The sequence below is a fragment of the Oryx dammah genome, unplaced genomic scaffold, assembly GCF_014754425.2.
Source record: "Oryx dammah isolate SB20612 unplaced genomic scaffold, SCBI_Odam_1.1 HiC_scaffold_20, whole genome shotgun sequence".
NCBI classification, from domain to species: domain Eukaryota; kingdom Metazoa; phylum Chordata; class Mammalia; order Artiodactyla; family Bovidae; genus Oryx; species Oryx dammah.
In genome coordinates this window covers 12,261,017-12,280,521 of record NW_024070204.1, presented here as the reverse complement: position 1 = coordinate 12,280,521, position 19,505 = coordinate 12,261,017, and the positions used below count along the sequence as shown (strand labels likewise).

At 40.9% G+C, this 19,505-nt stretch overlaps 1 protein-coding gene across 1 annotated transcript in view; it reads left to right on the top strand.

Moving 5' to 3' along the window:
* DNAH5 (dynein axonemal heavy chain 5) overlaps positions 1–19,082 on the top strand; it is a 265,487-nt gene extending 246,405 nt beyond the window's left edge. Inside the window, exons 78-79 of the mRNA XM_040262501.1 lie at positions 743–974; positions 18,297–19,082. Of these exons, the coding sequence (XP_040118435.1) occupies positions 743–974; positions 18,297–18,448 (384 nt within the window). The 3' untranslated portion in view covers positions 18,449–19,082. The remainder of the gene's footprint in view (positions 1–742; positions 975–18,296) is intronic.
* Positions 19,083–19,505: the final 423 nt, after the last annotated feature.

The window sequence follows — 19,505 nt, the reverse complement described above, 5'->3', positions numbered from 1 at the left end:
TTCTTTCATTATAATTTTAAATATGTAGTTTATAATAAGGCAGAATGATTGTCTGGTTTGGGCACCAGCAAGTAACTTTGTCCTGAATGTAAATCCGGCAACTTATTCTCTAGCTGCTAGTTTAAATTTCAAAATATTTATTTTTATATTTGATTTGATTTGATATTTCTTTAAAAATTGTTATTCAGTCATGAAGTCATCTCTGATATTTTGCAAACCCATGGACTGAAGCACACCAGGCTGCACTTTCCTTCATTATCTCCTGGTGTCTGCTCAAACTCATGTCCATTGAGTCAGTGATGCCATCCAACCATCTCATCCTCTGTTGTCTCCTTCTCCTCCCACCTTCAATCTTTCCCAGCATCAGGGTCTTTTCAAATGAGTTAGTTCTTCGCATCAGGTGGCCAAAGTATTGGAGTTTCAGCTTCAACATCAGTCCTTCCAATGAACCTTCAGGACTGATCTCCTTTGGGATGGACTGGTTGGATCTCCTTGCAGTCCAAGGGACTCTCAAGAGTTTTCTCCACAACCACAATTTGAAAGCATCAAATTATTTGACACTGAAGTACAAATATAGTTAAATTAGGACATGGGTATTGCTTATAAGAGGATCTTTTAAAACCCTTTATATACTATCCTACCTTTTTTGAATCTGGGGCTACATTGTTACCACAGTTATGCTCTTTAAGACAACCCTCTAGTTGCTGGTGTCATCCTTTTCTTTTGCTCTTTCCCTGAGTAGGAAATAACTCGGGCCAACAAAGGCTGGGCTCTGGACAATATGGTGCTTTGCAATGAAGTCACCAAGTGGATGAAGGATGACATTTCTGCCCCTCCCACGGAGGGTGTCTATGTCTACGGCTTGTATCTTGAAGGTGCTGGCTGGGACAGGAGGAATATGAAACTTACTGAGTCCAAACCCAAAGTGCTCTTCGAGTTAATGCCTGTTGTAAGGATTTATGCTGAAAATAATGGTAAGTTGTCTGTGCCTTCAGGGACAGTTGGTATGATGGGGTTGGGTGATGTTATAAATATAAGCTCTCATTATTTTTGTTATCATGTGATAAGGATTATACTCTGTTATCAAGTAGCTTTGTATTCACACCTGTGTTTAATGAGTGCTTACTGACTTCCAGGCTCTTCTTGAGTGCTGCTGGGAGGCAATGGTTCTGGATAGCTCTTGCCCATCTAATAAAGCAGATAAAATGTATAAGGATACTCACGGAGCATTAGCTAATGAGATAAGAAGCAAGTGTTTGGAATAGTTACTAAGTGGTGAGAAAGGAGGGTGAGATAAGAGTGGGATGAAACTGTCGGAGGCTGGATCTTGGGAGCAGGCGGACCTGGAGGGGCTTGGAAGAATGGATGGGGCTTGAATGATGAGGTGGGCAGGAGGTGGAAAGTAGGAAAGAAGCCTTTCCAGGTGGGACTGCACATGGCTCGGGGAAGTCATGACTCCTTCAGCTTGGAGATTTAAGCCAGGCTGTGAAGTCTGGATTGAATTCAGGGACATTGGCTGAATTCAGTAGCTTATGGTAAAATGGTGGGTTTGCATTGCAGCCTATGAATGTGAGAACACTTTTATGAAACACACATGTCAAAGTGGACTCCTTTGACAGAGTTGTCAAAGCGGACTCCTTTGACAGAGTTATCAAAGCTCTTTTTGACAAGTCTAAAAACACCTGCACTATTTTCCATTGTTGGTTTGATGTTTTCTAGAGGTTTTTGCATTTCCCTCAGCTAACGTCTCCTCAGGGATAACCACTATTCACAATATGAGGAGATGCTGTTCATTTAATTTTAAAAATATATTCCTTTTAAGATAAAATTGCACACGTTTAAGGTGTATAACATCCTTGGAGGAGGAAATGGCAACCTACTCCAGTATTCTTGCCTGGAGAATCCCATGGATAGAGCAGCCTGTGGGTTACAGTCCATAGGGTTACGAAGAGTCAGACATGACTGAAGCGACTGGCCAAGGTGTATAACATGTTGATTTGATATACATGGTGAGATGATCATTATAAGCCATAAATTCATGAGGTGGCCAGGATAGTAGATCCTAATTTTATGATAGAAGCACGATGATTTTTCTTTAAACAAGGAAGAGACAAAAACCTCTCTTTAAAGGATAATTTTTAGTATATTTATCCCTTAGATAAATACGACACTTGTAAACATATGTATAAGCTTTGAACATTTGTTTTTTAAGCAAATGTTTGCTAGATGCCTAGTACAAACCAGATACAACCTTACCTGCAAGGGATAAAGGTAGTTATGAACCAGATCATGCCCACAAGGAACTCACAGCCTAGTGAAGGAGACTGATAAATAAACAAATAATTTAAATAGAATTTGATGCATGTTATGATAGAGATCCCTGGTGGCTCAGTGGTTAAGAATCTGCCTGCAATGCTGGAGACCTGGGTTCTATCCCCTTGGTTGGGAAGATCCCCAGAGAAGGAAATGGCAACCCACTCCAGTATTCTTGTCTGGAGAATCCCATGGACAAAGGAGCCTGGCTACAGTCCATGGGATCGCAGAGAGTCGGACACAACTGAGCGACTAACAGACGCACATGATAGAGATGCTGTTAGGATATTCAGGGGTGCTAGAAGGAAAACATAACGAAGCCCGGTAGGAGGTGGAGGCTGCTTTTGAGATGCGTTTTGGAGGATGAGAATGAGAGGGTGTTAGAGTCAGACTTTCCTGGGCAGAGGGAAAGAGCTCTAGCTCCCTGAGTCAGCCAAGGTATCAACCATCTGACATACACTGCTCTATTGCTGGGGGTGCAACAGTGGGGAAGAGACCATGCAGAGCCCCCATTTGCACAGAGCTCAGTCTCAAGGAGGGGTGGGCAACTGGAAAAGAGGCAGATACAGTCATTGCTATTCAAGGATTCTGTATGAATTTGCCTACACTCTTAAAATTTATTTGTGACCCTAAGGTTAATGCCTGTGGCACTTTCATGACTTTTCACAGACATGTACAAAGCAGTGAAAAGTCTGACCCTCCTGACATGTGTGTTTCCAACTTAGGCGGAACAAGCCTGTGCTCTGCTCCTTGTTTCAGCTCAGACTGTAAACAAGTGCCCTTTCCGTGGTCTATTTAGTGCTATGTTTTTCATATTTTTCTATTTTTCATTGTTGAAAATGGCCCTCGAGTGTAGTATTGAAGTGCTGTCTGCTGTTCCTGTGATGTACCTTATGGAGAAACCACATGTGTTAGACAAGCTTCGTTCAGGCGTGAGTCACAGTGCTGTTGGCCTTGAGTTCAGTGTTAATGAATCAACAGAGCATATTAAAAAGATGATTTTAAACAAAAGCACACATAAAACAAGGTTATGTATTGATTGGTCTTTAAACAGAAACACACAGAAAACAAAGTTATGTATTGATTGGTTGATGAAAATTCTGTGGTCAAGCGCTCTGAGGAACCTGACCCTCTATTTCTCCTAGGGGCTGTTGGCAATTTGGGCTTCATTAAACTATACGTACATTGTTGTTGTTGTTTCGTTGCTAAGTTGTGTCTGACTCTTTGCGACCCCATGGACTGTAGTCTGCCAGGCTCTTCTGTCTGTGGGATTTTCCAGGCAAGACTACTGGAGTGGGTTGCTATTTCCTTCTCCGAGGGATCTTCCCCATCCAGGAATTGATTCTGGGTTTCCTGCATTGGCAGGTGGGTTCTTTACAGCTGAGCCACCAGAGGAAATAGATACATTAGTCCCACAAATAATGAGGATGGAGTGTAAATGAACAGATTGATTTCAGATAGCTCTTGTTTCTGTAAAGAAGACACACACAGGGTGTGCCAGGGAGTGAGAGAGCATTCAGGTGTTCAGGGAAGAGTTTGCTGAGAAGAGAACATTGAACTGATATCCATGGAGCAAAGGCAAGCATGCAGAGACAAGAGCTAGCAATGGAGGCACTGTGTTTGAGGAACAGAAAGACAGTGTGTAACGGAAGGGGCACCCGTGAACATCAGAAGAGACGTGAGGGTGCTCAGCCTCCCTCTTGGTACAGGGTGTTACTCCTTATGCCCCAGCCATGTCTGAAAGGACCCATGTGTGTGCCTGGGTTTGGGTAAACATGCTGCCTGTGGCTTCATGATTTTTTTTTTTTTTTTTACTTTATTTTACTTTACAATACTCTATTGGTTTTGCCATACATCAACATGAATCCACCACGGGTGTACATGAGTTCCCAATCCTGAACACCCCTCCCACCTCCCTCCCTGTACCATCTCTCTGGGTCATCCCAGTGCATGATTTTATTTATTAATTTTGGCTATGCTGGGTCTTCATTGACGCACGGGCTTTTCTCTAATTGCATCAAGCTGGGACTACTCTCTAGTTGTGCTGCACAAGCTTCTCATTGAGGTGGCTTCTCTTGTTGCTGAGTTTGGGCTCTAGGGTGTATGTGTTCAATAGTTGTGATGCATGGGCTTTATTGCTCCACAGGCATGTGGGATTTTCTTGAATCAGGGGTTGAACCCGTGTCTCCTGCCTTGGCAGGTAGATTCTTTACCAGTGGGCCACCAAGGAGGCCCCTCTTCATGTTCATTAATCCTTACTGTGGTGTGAAGTCCCAGGGTGGTGATTATTTTATAGAATTAATAGTCAAATGCTCTTTCAGCCAAAAGTAATACTTTAGAAATTTTGTTGAATCTAGTCAACACTGTTGCAAAAATATTTCCCTTATAAAGTGAAAGAAAAATCTTTCTCACATTCAGTTAGGTGTTACTTTTTTATTTCTTGTGACTAATGTGTAAAAATCCTTCACCATGTGACATTGAACATCTCAGCATGGTAATAATAAAGCAATAATTTTATAATACAGGCAGTCCTCTATGACTTAAGAACACATTTTTTGTGGAAGAACTGTACTCACCCTGCTGGGCATTAGTCAGCGGTGATGCTCATTAGCTGCAGGTAAGAGAGGAAATAAAAATAAGCAACAGAAAAGGTGACTATGAATTCCAAAGTGCTAATAAAAAAGTAAAGAAAACTGTAGTTCTTTATTGTTTTTTTTGGTTTCAATAGAAGTTGGTGGAAACTTGCTGCCAAATAGCTTTGTGGTTGGAGAGGTGTTTTGTTAGTGATAGGAAATTAACATTCCATTATTCTTTTCATCTGTTCAGTCAGTTCAGTCGATCAGATCACTCATGTCTGACACTTTGCGACCCCATGGACTGTAGCACACCAGGATTCCCTGTCCATCACCAACTCCAGGAACTTGCACAAACTCATGTCCATCGAGTCAGTGATGCCATCCAACCATCTCATCCTCTGTCATCCCCTTCTCCTCCTGCCTTCAATCTTTCCAAGCAACAAGGTCTTTTCTAATGAGTCAGTTCTTTGCATCAGGTGACCAAAGGATTGGAGTTTCAGCTTCAGCATCAGTCCTTCCAATGAATATTCAGGACTGATTTCCTCAGGATTGACTGGTTGGATCTCCTTTCAGTCCAAGGAACTCTCAATCTTCTCCAACACCACAGTATAAAAGCATCAATTCATTGGCCCTCAGCTTTCCTTATAGTCCAACTCTCATATCCATACATGACTACTGAAAAAACCATAGCTTTGACTAGATGGACCTTTGTTGGCAAAGTGATGTCTTTGCTTTTTAATATGCTGTTTAGGTTGGTCATAGCTTTCTTCCAAGGAGCAAGTGTCTTTTAATTTCATGGCTTCAGTCACCATCTACAGTGGTTTTGGAGCCCAAAAGAAATATAGTCTCTCATTGTTTCCATTGTTTCCTCATCTATTTGCCATGAAGTGATGGCACCAGATGCCATGATCTTAGTTTTTGAATGTTGAGTTTTAAGCCAACGTTTTCACTTTCCTCTTTCACTTTCATCAAGAGGCTCTTTAGTTCCTCTTCACTTTCTGCCATAAGGGTGGTGTCATCTGCATATCTGAGGTTATTGATATTTCTCCTGGCAATCTTGTTTCCAGATTGTGCTTCATCCAGCCCAGCATTTCTCGTGATGTACTCTGCATACAAATTACATGATCAGGGTGACAATATACAGCATTGATGTACTCATTTCCCAATTTGGAACTGGTCTGTTGTTCCATGTCCAGTTCTAACTGTTGTTTCTTGACCTGCATACAGATTTCTCAGGAGGCAGGTCAGGTGGTCTGGTATTCCCATCTCTTGAAGAATTTTCCAGTTTGTTGTGATCCACACAGTCAAAGGCTGTGGCATAGTCAATAAAGAAGTACATGTTTTTCTGGAATTATTGCTTTTTCTGTGATCCAGTAGATGTTGGCAATTTGATCTCTCGTTCCTCTATCTTTTCTAAATCCAGCTTGAACATCTGGAAGTTCACCGTTCATGTACTGTTGAAGCATGGCTGGGGAGAATTTTGAGCATTACTTTGTTAGCATGAGATGAGTGCAATTGTGTGGTAGTTTAAACATTTTTTTGCATTGCCTTTCTTTGGGATTGGAATGAAAACTAACCTTTTCCAGTTCTTTGGTCATGCTGAGTTTTCCAAATTTGCTGGCATATTGAGTACAGCACTTTCATAGCATTATCTTTTAGGATTTGAAACAGCTCAACTGGAATTCCATCACCTCCACTGGCTTTATTTGTAGTGATGCTTTCTAAGGTCCACTTGAGTTTGCATTACAGGATGTCTGGGTCTAGGTGAGTGATCACATCATTGTGGCTATCTGGGTCATGAAGATCTTTTTTGTATATTACCACCTCTTATTAATATCTTCTGCTTCTATTCAGTTCAGTTCAGTTGCTCAGTCGTGTCCGACTCTTTGCGACCCCATGAATCGCAGCACGCCAGGCCTCCCTGTCCATCACCATCTCCCGGAGTTCACTCAAACTTACGTCCATCAAGTCAGTGATGCCATCCAGCCATCTCATCCTCTGTAATCCCCTTTTCCTCCTGCCCTCAATCCTTCCCAGCATCAGAGTCTTTTCCAATGAGTCAACTCTTCACATGAGGTGGCCAAAGTACTGGAGTTGCAGCTTTAGCATCATTCATTCCAAAGAAATCCCAGGTCTGATCTCCTTTAGAATGGACTGGTTGGATCTCCTTGCAGTCCAAGGGACTCTCAAGAGTCTTCTCCAACACCACAGTTCAAAAGCATCAATTCTTCAGTGCTCAGCTTTCTTCACAGTCCAACTCTCACATCCATGCATGATCACTAGAAAAACCGTAGCCTTCACTAGATGGACCTTTGTTGGTAATGTCTCTGCTTTTGAATATGCTATCTAGGTTGGTCATAACTTTTCTTCCAAGGAGTAAGCATCTTTTAATTTCATGGTTGCAATCACCATCTGCAGTGATTTTGGAGGCCCCCAAAATAAAGTCTGACACTGTTTCCACTGTTTCCCCTTCTATTTGCCATGTAGTGATAGGACCAGATGCCATGATCTTAGTTTTCTGAATGTTGAGCTTTAAGCCAACTTTCTCACTCTCCTCTTTCACTTTCATCAAGAGGCTTTTTAGTTCCTCTTCACTTTTTGCTTCTGTTAGATTCATACTATTTCTGTCCTTTATTGTGCCCATCTTTGCATGAAATGTTCCACTGGTATCTCTAGTTTTCTTGAAAAGGTCTATAGTCTTTCCCATTTTATTGTTTTCCTCTATTTCTTTGCTTTGATCACTGAGGAAAGCTTTCTCATCTCTCCTTGCTGTTCTTTGGAACTTTGCACTCAGTGGGTATATCTTTCCTGTTTTCCTTTGCCTTTCACGTTTCTTCTTTTCTCAGCTATTTGTAAGGCACCCTCAGACAACCATTTTGCCTTTTTACCTTTCTTTTTCTTGGGGATGGTCTTGATCACTGATCTTGTACAATGTCATGAACCTCCATCCATAGGTTTGTGATATACTGTAGATTCATACTGTAGGTTCGTGGCATCCATAGGGTCTTTTCATGCTGTAATTTTAATTCAATTTTGATGACTAAATAGGGCCCTAATTGAGATAAAGAGGTATAATATTGTTATTGACTAGAGGACACTCCAAAGCTGTAGCATTTTAAAATTAAAACTCTTGTATTTCCATACAAATCTTGAAATTATTTGTTCTAGTTCTGTGAAAAATACTGCTGGTAGCTTGATAGGGATTGCATTGAATCTGTAGATTGCTTTGGGTAGTATACTCATTTTCACTATGTTGATTCTTCCGATCCATGAACATGGTATATTTCTCCATCTATTAGTGTCCTCTTTGATTTCTTTCATCAGTGTTTTATAGTTTTCTATATATAGGTCTTTAGTTTCTTTAGGTAGATATATTCCTAAGTATTTTATTCTTTTGGTTGCAATGGTGAATGGAATTGTTTCCCTAATTTCTTTTTCTACTTTCTCATTATTAGTGTATAGGAATGCAAGGGATTTCTGTGTGTTGATTTTATATCCTGCAACTTTACTATATTCATTGATTAGCTCCAGTAACTTTCAGAAAAATAAACGACCCAATTAAAAAATGGGCCAAAGAACTAAATAGACATTTCTCCAAAGAAGACATATGGATGGCTAACAAACACATGAAAAGATGCTCAACATCACTCATTATTAGAGAAATGCAAATCAAGACCACAATAAAGTACCACTTCACACCAGTCAGAATGGCTGCGATCCAAAAGTCTGCAAGCAATAAATGCTGGAGAGGGTGTGGAGAGAAGGGAACCCTCTTACACTGTTGGTGGGAATGCAAACTAGTACAGCCACTATGGAGAACAGTGTGGAGATTCCTTAAAAAATTGCAAATAGAACTGCCTTATGACCCAGCAATCCCACTGCTGGGCATACACACCGAGGAAACCAGAATAGAAAGAGACCCATGTACCCCAATGTTCATCGCAGCACTGTTTATAATAGCCAGGAGAGGGAAACAACCTAGATGTCCATCAGCAGATGAATGGATAAGAAAGCTGTGGTACATACACACAATGGTGTATTACTCAGCCATTAAAAAGAATACATTTGAATCAGTTCTAATCAGATGAATGAAACTGGAGCCGATTATACAGAGTGAAGTAAGCCAGAAAGAAAAACACCAATACAGTATACTAACACATATATATGGAATTTAGAAAAATGGTAATGATGACCCTGTATGCGAGACAGCAAAAGAGACACAGATGTGTAGAGTGGACTTTTGGACTCTGAGGGAGAGGGAGAGGGAGAGGGAGAGGGAGAGGGTGGGATGATTTGGGAGAATGGCATTGAAACATGTATGCTATCATGTAAGAAACAAATCGCCAGTCTGTTTGATGCAGGATACAGGATGCTTGGGGCTGGTGCATGGGGATGATCCAGAGGGATGGTGTGGGGTGGGAGGTGGGAGGGGGGTTCATGTTTGGAAACTCATGTACACCTGTGGTGGATTCGTGGATTTGTATTGGCAAAACCAATACAGTATTGTAAAGTAAAATAAAGTAAAAATAAAAATAAAAAAATAAAATTTAAACTCTTATAATGAATTTTTTTATGTTAATATGAAGGGCAATTTCAGTTTAAATAATTCACCATTGAATTTTACAGACAGGACTAGTTTGTTTTTAAAAGGAAATCTTTGTTTTTTTTGTTGTTTAATCAATAAGTTGTATACAACTCTTTTGTGACCCCGTGGACTGTAGCCCTCCACGCTCCTCTGTCCATGGAATTCTCCAGGCAAGAATACCAGAGAGGGTTTCCATGCCTTTCTTCAAGGGATCTTCCTGACCCAGGGATTAAACCCACGTCTCCTGCATTGGCAGGAGGATTCTTTACTGCTGAGCCACCAGGGAAGCTCAGATATTTATTTAAACTCTAAAAATTGAGTTATATATCCCTAAACATTTATTTATGTTTCTTGTCATGGGGGAGTCACCCAAGTAGTGCTAAATACATCAAGAGAGTAAACCCACTGACACAGCAAATAGTGGATTCTCTGTTATCAAAGAAAGTTTAAAAGAGGAAGGTTTAGGAAAGACCAGGGTCAGTCAGTTCAGTTGCTCAGTCTTGTCTGACTCTTTGTGACCCCATGGACTGCAGCACGCCAGGCTTCCCTGTCCATCACCAACTCCAGGAGCTTGCACAAACTCATGTCCATCGAGTCAGTGGTGCCATCCAACCATCTCATCCTCCATTGCCCTCTTCTTCTTTTGCCTTCAGTCTTTCCAAGCATGAGTCTTTTCCAAAGAGTCATCTCTTTGCATCAGGTGGCCAAAGTATTGGAGCTTCAGCTTCAGCATCAGTCCTTCCAGTGAACACCCAGGACTGATTTCCTATAGGATTGACTGGTTTGATCTCCTTGCAGTCCAAGGGACTCTCAAGAGTCTTCTCCAACACCATAGTTCCAAAGCATCAATTCTTCAATAAAGTCTCCTATATAGAGAGAGAGTGATGCTCTTAATAACTTTTGTGCTGTACCCCATGTGATGGGAAAGTGGTGATTACAATGTTTGGGGGAACAAAATGACACTCGCTAAGTAGGTTGAGAAGCATCTTAAAGTCCCTGTAGCTAATGAGAATATTTCCTGCAGCAGAAAAAGTGTGTGTCAGCATGCCTTGTGACCCACCCTGATCCAGCACTGTGCATTCGTGTTGCTGGGATGGGGGTAGCCCCATGCAGTGATGCAGAGCTGAGGACCTCCTGATGCCTGAGCCCCACAGCATTTAATCCACTTGCAGTTTTTAAACCTGGAACTCTGTTAGTCTTCTGGAACCTGAGTCTGGGGAATTAGGTTTAGTGAAAAGGTAACTGTGTATATGCACACATGTGTATACGTGTGTAGAGGCAGAGAGGAGAAATCTAACACACCTTGGGTATCTACTGCATTCTAAGCACTATACTATGCCAGGCATTCACATATGTTCACTCATTTAGTCTTTATGACGACTCTATAAGGTGCATCATGGCTATTTTGCAGATGGGGAAATACTAGGTTAGAGATATTATGTAATTTGCCTGTGATTCCTAGCTACTAAATCTGTTATCAGAATCACCTTTGTCTTTTGTGGGTTGAATGCACATCTCGGAATTCCTGTGGTTGTGTTCTATTCAAGACTGTGCATGTAGGGATGAAGCTGGAAACTAAAGCCTAAATTGGACATGAGGAAAGTGCCCCTTGTACTTTGAAGTCATGAATTAATTTTTCTCAGGTACATAGTGAGATAGACACAGTAAAAGGCCTCTGTCCTATAGGAACATGAGTTCCTACTCCCTATGCCCTCTTCTCCCCATGCTGCAGGCTTAAGGTGGTCACCTCCTTGCTCCACAGTGGGGCACATGTCCTCAGGTCAAGGACAGTGAGCCAGGAGCCTGGATATTTGGGGTGTTCTCCTGGCTTTACCACCATAGCATTCATGTGACTTTGGAGGAATCGCAACTGCACCACATGTGGAAATTAGGTATCTAGTTATTTCCAGCTGATGTTTACATCTTTCTGCAAAAAACATGGAGGCACATACATAGAATATGTCACACTGTTGTTGAGGTTGAGCTTAGGCTCCCGGTCCATTCCAGCCAGATTTTCTCATTACCTGCAGCTTTGTAACCTTGAATAAGTAACTCACCTCCTTGGGTTCTCATGTATTAAAATGGATTTAATCATGGTACCCATCTCACTGGGCTGCTGAGAGAATAAAACTGACAATGTCCAGCACATAATTAGCATACAGCAGATAATAATAAAAACAATTACTGTTATTATTAATACAGTAACACATGCTCAGTTTCAGTTCAGTTGCTCAGTCATGTCTGACTCTTTGCGACCCCATGGACTGCAGCATGCCAGGCTTTCCTGTCCATCACCAACTCCCGGAGCTTGCTCAAACTTATGAACATTGAGTTGGTGATGCCATCACATGCTAGTTGAAGGATTAAAAGAAATATCACATATAAATGTTCTTTATTTAATAACTCAAATGTTTTTACCAAAACAGGGGTTGAATAAAGGAATGATATAAGGAATCTCTAGGTAACTTGGTTGTTTTACATATCAGAAGGAATATATGACGTCAGTTCAGTTCAGTCGTTCAGTCACGTCTGACTGTTTGTGACCCCAGGGACTGCAGCATGCCAGGCATCCATGTTCATCACCAACTCCCGGAGTTTACCCAAACTTATGTCCATTGAGTTGGTGATGCCATCCAACCATCTCATCCTCTGTTGTCCCCTTCTTCTCCTGCCTTCAATCTTTCCCAGCATCAGGGTCTTTTCCAATGAGTCGCTCTTCGCATGAGATGGCCAATGTATTGGAATTTCAGCTTCAATATCAGTCCTTCCAATGAACACCCATGGCTGATCTCCTTTAGAATGGACTGGTTGGATCTCCTTGTAGTCCAAGGGACTCTCAAGAGTTTTTTCCAACACCACAATTCAAAAGCTTCAATTCTTCGGTGCTCAGCTTTCTTTATAGTCCAACTCTCACATCCATAAATGACTACTGGAAAAACCATAGCCTTGACTAGATGGACCTTGGTTGGCAAAGTAAGGTCTCTGCTTTTTATTATGCTGTCTAGGTTGGTCATAACTTTCCTGCCAAGGAGTAAGTGTCTTTTAATTTCATAGCAGCAGTACCATCTGCAATGATTTTGGAGCCCCCCAAAATAAAGTCTGCCACTGTTTCCATTGTTTCCCCATCTATTTGCCATGAAGTGATGGGACTAAATGCCGTGATCTTAGTTTTCTTAATGTTGAGTTTTTTTTTTTTTAATTTTTTAAAATTTATTTATTTTTTATTTTACTTAATGTTGAGTTTTAAGCCAACTTTTTCACTCTCTTTCACTTTCATCAAGAGGCTTTTGAGTTCTTTGTCACTTTCTTCCATAAGGGTAGTGTCATCTGCATATCTGAAGTTATTGATATTTCTCTTGGCAATCTTCATTCCAGCTTGTGCTTCATCCAGCCCAGTGTTTCTCATGATGTACTCTGCATATAAATTAAATAAGCAGGGTGACAACATACAGCCTTGACGTACTCCTTTTCCTATTTGGAACCAGTCTGTTGTTCCATGTCCCATTCTAACTGTTGCTTCCTGACCTGCATACAGATTTCTCAAGAGGCAGGTCAGGTGGTCTGGTATTCCCATCTCTTTCAGGATTTTCCACATTTTGTGGTGATCCACACAGTCAAAGGCTTTGGCATAGTCAATAAAGCATAAGTAGATATTTTTCTGGAACTCTCTTGCTTTTTCAGTGATCCAGTGGATGTTGGCAGTTTGATTTCTGGTTCCTCTGCCTTTTCTAATACCAGCTTGAACATCTGAAAGTTCATGGCTCACATATTGTTGAAGCAAAAGAAGGGTTAAATAAAGGAGTGACATAAGGAATCTCAGGTATCTTGGTTGTTTTACATATTGGAAAGAATATATGATGTAATGGTATACTAACATTTGCATGAAAAATGTAGGCTAGAGAGAGAGAAGTTATATAGTTAGAAAATGAAATTTCCTCAAGGTGTTTTATTGAAACCTTTAACATCCCAAAGGATATAGCTCACCAGTTTAGACACCCTCTTTTCTCTGCCTGTTTTTCTGGAGCCCCAAGGTTTGCAAACCCACTCCAGTACTCTTGCCTGAAAATCCCATGGACAGAGGAGCCTGGTAGGCTGCAGTCATGGGGTCGTGAAGAGTCAGACATGACTGAGCGACTTCACTTTCGCTTTTCACTTTAATGCATTGGAAAAAGAAATGGCAACCCACTCCAGTGTTCTTGCCTGGAGAATCCCAGGGACGGGGGAGCCTGGTGGGCTGCCATCCATGGGGTCGCACAGAGTCGGATATGACTGAAGCAGCAGCAGCAGCAGCAAGGTTTTAAACATATTTAGCTGATTTGTTCTACCTACCTAGTATGCTTATTTTTGTCTTCAGTCTTTTTGTCTAACCAGGAGTAATAGTTTCAGATGTTTATGTGCTTGTTTATAAAGCATCTGTCAGCACTTTTACAATGAAGTTATATTTTTGGTAGTTTCTAATCCTGCTGCAGAAGGTTGTTACATGCTGTGACTTGGCGTGGATACCTTCCCTTCTGAAACAATTAAAAATAAATAAAATTGGATAACTTTCAGAGAATTGCCTTTTTTTACCTGCTTATTGAAAAGAATTTTTTTTTTCCCAACTGTAGTTTTCTTCTGGGATTAAAACCCAAACAATCAAATACTTCCCAAGGTGCAATTATTATGTTTATCATTTATTTCAAATATAAGACTCTAAGGGTTTTTTTTTCAAGAATTATAAAATGATTATTAATGAAATGTGTATCAAGAAGAACAATTAGTTAAATATCTGTTATATGTTCAAACCCTAGGATTAAAGGGTTTAAATACATCAGTTAGTGTAGTTATTATTAATTGCACTTCTCAAATCGAGTCATTCACTTATTTAATCAGCAAAAGAGACACAGATGTATAGAACAGTCTTTTGGACTCTATGGGAGAGGGAGTGGGTGGGATGGTTTGGGGGAATGGCACTGAAACGTGTATAATATCATATAAGAAACGAATTGCCAGTCCAGGTTTGATATAGGATGCTTGGGGCTGGTGCACTGGGATGACTCAGAGGGATGGTATGGGGAGGGAGGTGGGAGGGGTGTTCAGGATGGGGAACATGAGTACGCCCGTGGCAGATTCATGTTGATGTGTGGCAGAACAAATACAATACTGTAAAGTAAAAAAAAAATTAAAAAATTAAAAAAAAAAAGAAAATTTCATTTTGTTGTTGTTCAGTTGCTAAGCCCTGTCCTACTCTTTTCGATCTCATGGACTGTGGCATGCTATGCTCCTCTCTCCATTATCTCGCAGACTTTGCCTAAATTTGTGTCTGTTGAGTCAGTGATGCTATCTAACCATCTCATTCTATGCTGCCCACTTCTCCTTTTGCCTTTAGTCTTTCCCAGCATCAGGGTCTTTTCCAGTGAGTCAGTTCTTCACATCAGATGGCTGAAGTATTGGAGCTTCAGCTTCAGTGTCAATCCTTCCAATGAATATTCAGGGTTGATTTCCTTTAGGACTGACTAGTTTGATCTCCCTGCTGTTCAAGAGACTGAAAGAATCTTCTCCAACACCAGAGTTCAAAACGATCAGTTCTTCAGTGCTGAGCCTTCTTTATGATCCAACTCTCACATCTGTACACAACTACTTGGAAAACCACAACTTTGACTATATGGACCCTTGTCGGCAAAGTGATATCTCTGCTTTTGAATACCCTGAGTTTGTTATAGCTTTCCTTCCAAGAAACAAGTATCTTTTAATTTCACGGCTGCAGTTACCATCTGCAATGATTTTGGAGCCCAAGAAAAGAAAATCTGTCACTGTTTCAACTTTTTCCCCTTTTGTTTGCCATGAAGTGATGGGACCGGATGCCATGATCTTAGTTTTCTGAGTGTTGAGTTTCCAGCCAGCTTTCACATTCTCCTCATTTAGTTCCTCTTCACTTTCTGCCATTGGAGTGGTATTATTTGCATATCTGAGGTTGTTGATATTTCTCTCTGCAATCTTGATTGTAGCTTGTAATTCATCTAGTCCAACCTTTTGCATGATGAACTCTGCATATAAGTTAAATAAGCAATATACAGCCTTGATGTACTGCTTTCCTAGTTTTGAACCAGTCCATTGTTCCATCTGGTTCTAATTGTTGCTTTTTGTCCTATATACAGGTTTCTCAGGAAGCAGGTAAGGTGGTCTGGTATTCCCATCTCTTGAAGAATTTTCCAGTTTGTTGTGATCCGTACAGTCAAAGGCTATATAGTCAATGAAGCAGAAGTTAGATGTTTTTCTGGAATTCTCTTGCTTTCTCTGTGATCCAGCATATGTTGGCAATTTGATTTCTGGTTCATCTGCCTTTTCTAAATCCAGCTTGTACATCTGAAAGTTCTCAGTTCACATACTGCTGAAACGTAGCTTGAAGAATTTTTAGCATAACCATACTAGCATGTGAAATGAGCGCAATTGTGTGGTAGTTTGAACATTCTTTGACTTTGCCCTTCTTTGGGATTAGAATGAAAACTGACCTTTTCCAGTCCTGTGGCCACCACTGAGTCTTCCAAATTTGCTGACATATTGAGCACAGCACTTGAATAGCATCATCTTTTAGGATTTGAAATAGCTCAGCTAGAATTTTCATATATTTGCCTTATTATTATTGCTTATGATATTCTCATGATGATTAAAAAATAGCAACTAGACTTAAAAAATTAGGTATTGCATTAACTTAGATGGTTTCTAATAATTAATTTCATGGAATTAAGCAAATGCTTCATTTTAGAGTACTGTAAAATATCTGTGACATTGTTTTAGAACAGAATTTCTCAACTTTGGTTTTGGTGACACTTTTGGCACAGGTAAGTCTTGTTGTGAGGGACTGTCCTGTGCATTACAGGATGTTGGCAGTGTCCCTGGCCTTTAGCCACCAGTTGCCAGTAGCACCTTCCCAGTTGTGATAACCAAATATGTCTCTAGATTTAGTACCCTGGCTAAAAAAAAAAAAAGCCACACACACCTGAATTAAGAATTGTGGCTTTAAACTAATTTTATTGAAACTTTTGTAAAGTGTTATCATATGCAAATGTTTTAATTTCTTCCAATAAAATGAATTGAATTTATAGTGGAGAGGCTTCCAGGTGGCTTCCCATTGGCAGTTGGAGTCACAGGAAACATGGATTCTATCCCTTGGTTGGGACGATACCCTGGAGAAGGAAATGACAACCCACTCTAGTATTCTTGCCTGAAAAATCCCATGGACAGAGGAACCTGGTTGGCTACAGTCCATGGAGTATCAAAGAGTTGGATAATACTGAACACACACACACAACACGGCACAAGAAGTTGAAGGTTTTATTGGGTCCAAAAATGAGACTTTAACTGCTGGTGCTGCCTTATTTTTTGATGTGTTAGGAAAAGCTGAATTATTGAGGAAATTAGTTTTGGGGAAATAAGTTCAATATCAGTAATGTATTAATATTGCATTTTGAAAGTTCTATATTTATAACACTATTTCTCCAAAGTTATCCTCTTCGTTAAATGTGTTTTCATTTCAGTAGTTATGTTGGGATCATTTATAACATTGGCCTTCCAGAGAAGTACATGGAGGAATGCAGACATAACTTCTGTCCTGAAGTAGTTTATAGTCTGGGAGAGAAAAAGGAATAATATACTGCTTCCAAAGATGGATGTTACAAGATGTGCAAATAAACTATTATGGGTAGAGTGAATTTAACAGGAAGCTACTGAAGCTTAAATTCCAGGGCTACTCAACACAGGGGCTTTTTCCAAAACTTAATTTTGGTATTTGCAAATTATACTCTTTTTCTTAAAAGAAGTCCCTTCTCCAAACTGTATAAGTTTGAAGTCACAAAAGATCTGCATCCGTCCTCAGCATGGGGATTCCAGGGCTGGAGAGAATGCCTAAGAGAGGACCTGTGCAGGATGGATACAGAGATCGTCAATCCTGATAGATGTAATCCTGGAGATTCCATGTATTACTCACCTGCTCCAGGAAAGTAGATTGACTCTCAGAGAGTCAAACTGTGCTGTGGCTCTCTGCTTCCCGCCGTTTGTGTTTCTCCACACACATGGAGAACTCACAACACCTGGTGGGGTGGGGAACATCCTCTGTCCTGTGATTTGCAGTTTAGTCGCTATGTTGTGTCCATCTCTGTGTAACCCTATGGACTGCAGCCTGCCAGGCTCTTCTATCCACGGGACTTCCCAGGCAAGAATATTGGAGTGGGTAGCCATTTCCTTCTCCAGGGGATCTTCCTGACACAGGGGTCAAACCCAAGTCTCCTGCACTGCAGGCAGATTCTTTACGGACTGACCTACCAGGGAAGCCCAATGTGGTTTGGAATATGGCCAAAAGGATTGAAGAAGGGATTTCGCAGTAATAATAGTGAAGTACCAGTGGTGCTGGGTGTCTGACGAAAAGGGACAGGTACCTTTTGCCAAAGGCAAACCACATGGGAAAAACAAAGGTGTGAAGGCACAAGATTTTTTGGGGGGGGAGGTAGGAGGACAGGGTGGAGGTGCAAAGTTGAAGTGACAGGTGGAAAGGAGAGAGAGGAAGCAGCAGGTGGTCATGTCGCATGGACTGGGGTTAGTGTCAAGGCTGTGGGACACGAGGTGGGTGGGGTAAATGTGAGGCCATCTGGGTACCTTGTCACACCCCCTGTGGAAAAGCTTGATAGCATCTGCTTCACATCTAGGGATTGCCTGACCTTAGGAGGAATTTCCCTCATTCTGCCAAGCCCACTATGACCTTCCAGATGCACACATTTGGCTCTGCACTCTGTTGGGGGCTACATGAATGAGAAATTCACCAAGATTTTTGATGGTTTTTGTTGTAGCTATGAGAGATCCTCGGTTATACTCTTGTCCTATCTACAAGAAGCCGGTCCGAACAGACTTGAACTACATCGCTGCTGTAGACCTCAGGACAGCCCAGGCCCCCGAACACTGGGTGCTGCGTGGAGTTGCCCTTCTCTGCGATGTAAAGTAATGTGGGGCGTGTCCCTCACCCAGTAAATGCAGGATCCAGAGTATCACAAGCTCTATTCTTCCGTATGGACATTGTGTACATCAGGTTGATCATATGGTGTGTGAATTGCATCGGTGTTCCCTGCTCCTTCGCTGGATGCTTGCTTATATTTAGTCTGTTTCACCATTAATGACCAATCACTGTGTGTTTTGAAAAGATATTTGGTGATTTAGAAGTAAGGTTTATAACTTTCTAATCAAACTTGGCCATCAAATACAGAGTAATACCTTTTCTTCTTTCAATGCCGAAGACTGACTAGGGAAAATAGATGGTATTAGTATTTCCCTGGAAGGGATTATTCTTCTGTTAATGTAGTTCTGGTGACAGCCCAGTTCTCTAAGGTAAGATGACAAGTTTGTGCTAATTCTGTTTCTGTTGCCTTTTGCATTTAGGTCAGGTAAGAGATTTGTTTTCATGACTAAAGTTGCCAGTGAAACAGATCTAAAAAATGGAAGGAAATAGAATGGTGGATTAAGAATGTGAATAGATGAATAGACAACGCATGTAGTCCTGTAGAATAAACATATGGAATAGTGTTCAACTCCACTGATAATTACTAAAGAGCGACACTTACCTTATATTTGTTATAATTAAACTAAAGCTAAAAGTGAATTGTGGTGAGGTCTTTGTAAAAGTGATACATTAAGACTCCTTGAACAATAGAAATCAACCCATTCTTTTTGTAAAATGATTAAATAACTAAGCACAAAAGGAATCATAAAAACATTCACATGCTTTGACCCTTATTTTCTCTCCTAGAAACCTACCAAGGAAACAATTTGAAAGACTGAAAAAATGGTATATAAAAATGTATTTAATAGCATAAAAATAATAAATGCCCCCAAAGGCAAAAAATAAGTCTATGCTTAAGGAAATTAGAGGGTATTAGACAACCGTGAGGAGAAGGCAATGGCACCCCACTCCAGTACTCTTGCCTGGAAAATCCCATGGACGGAGGAGCCTGGTGTGCTGCAGTCCATGGGGTCGCTGAGAGTTGGACACGATTCAGTGACTTCAC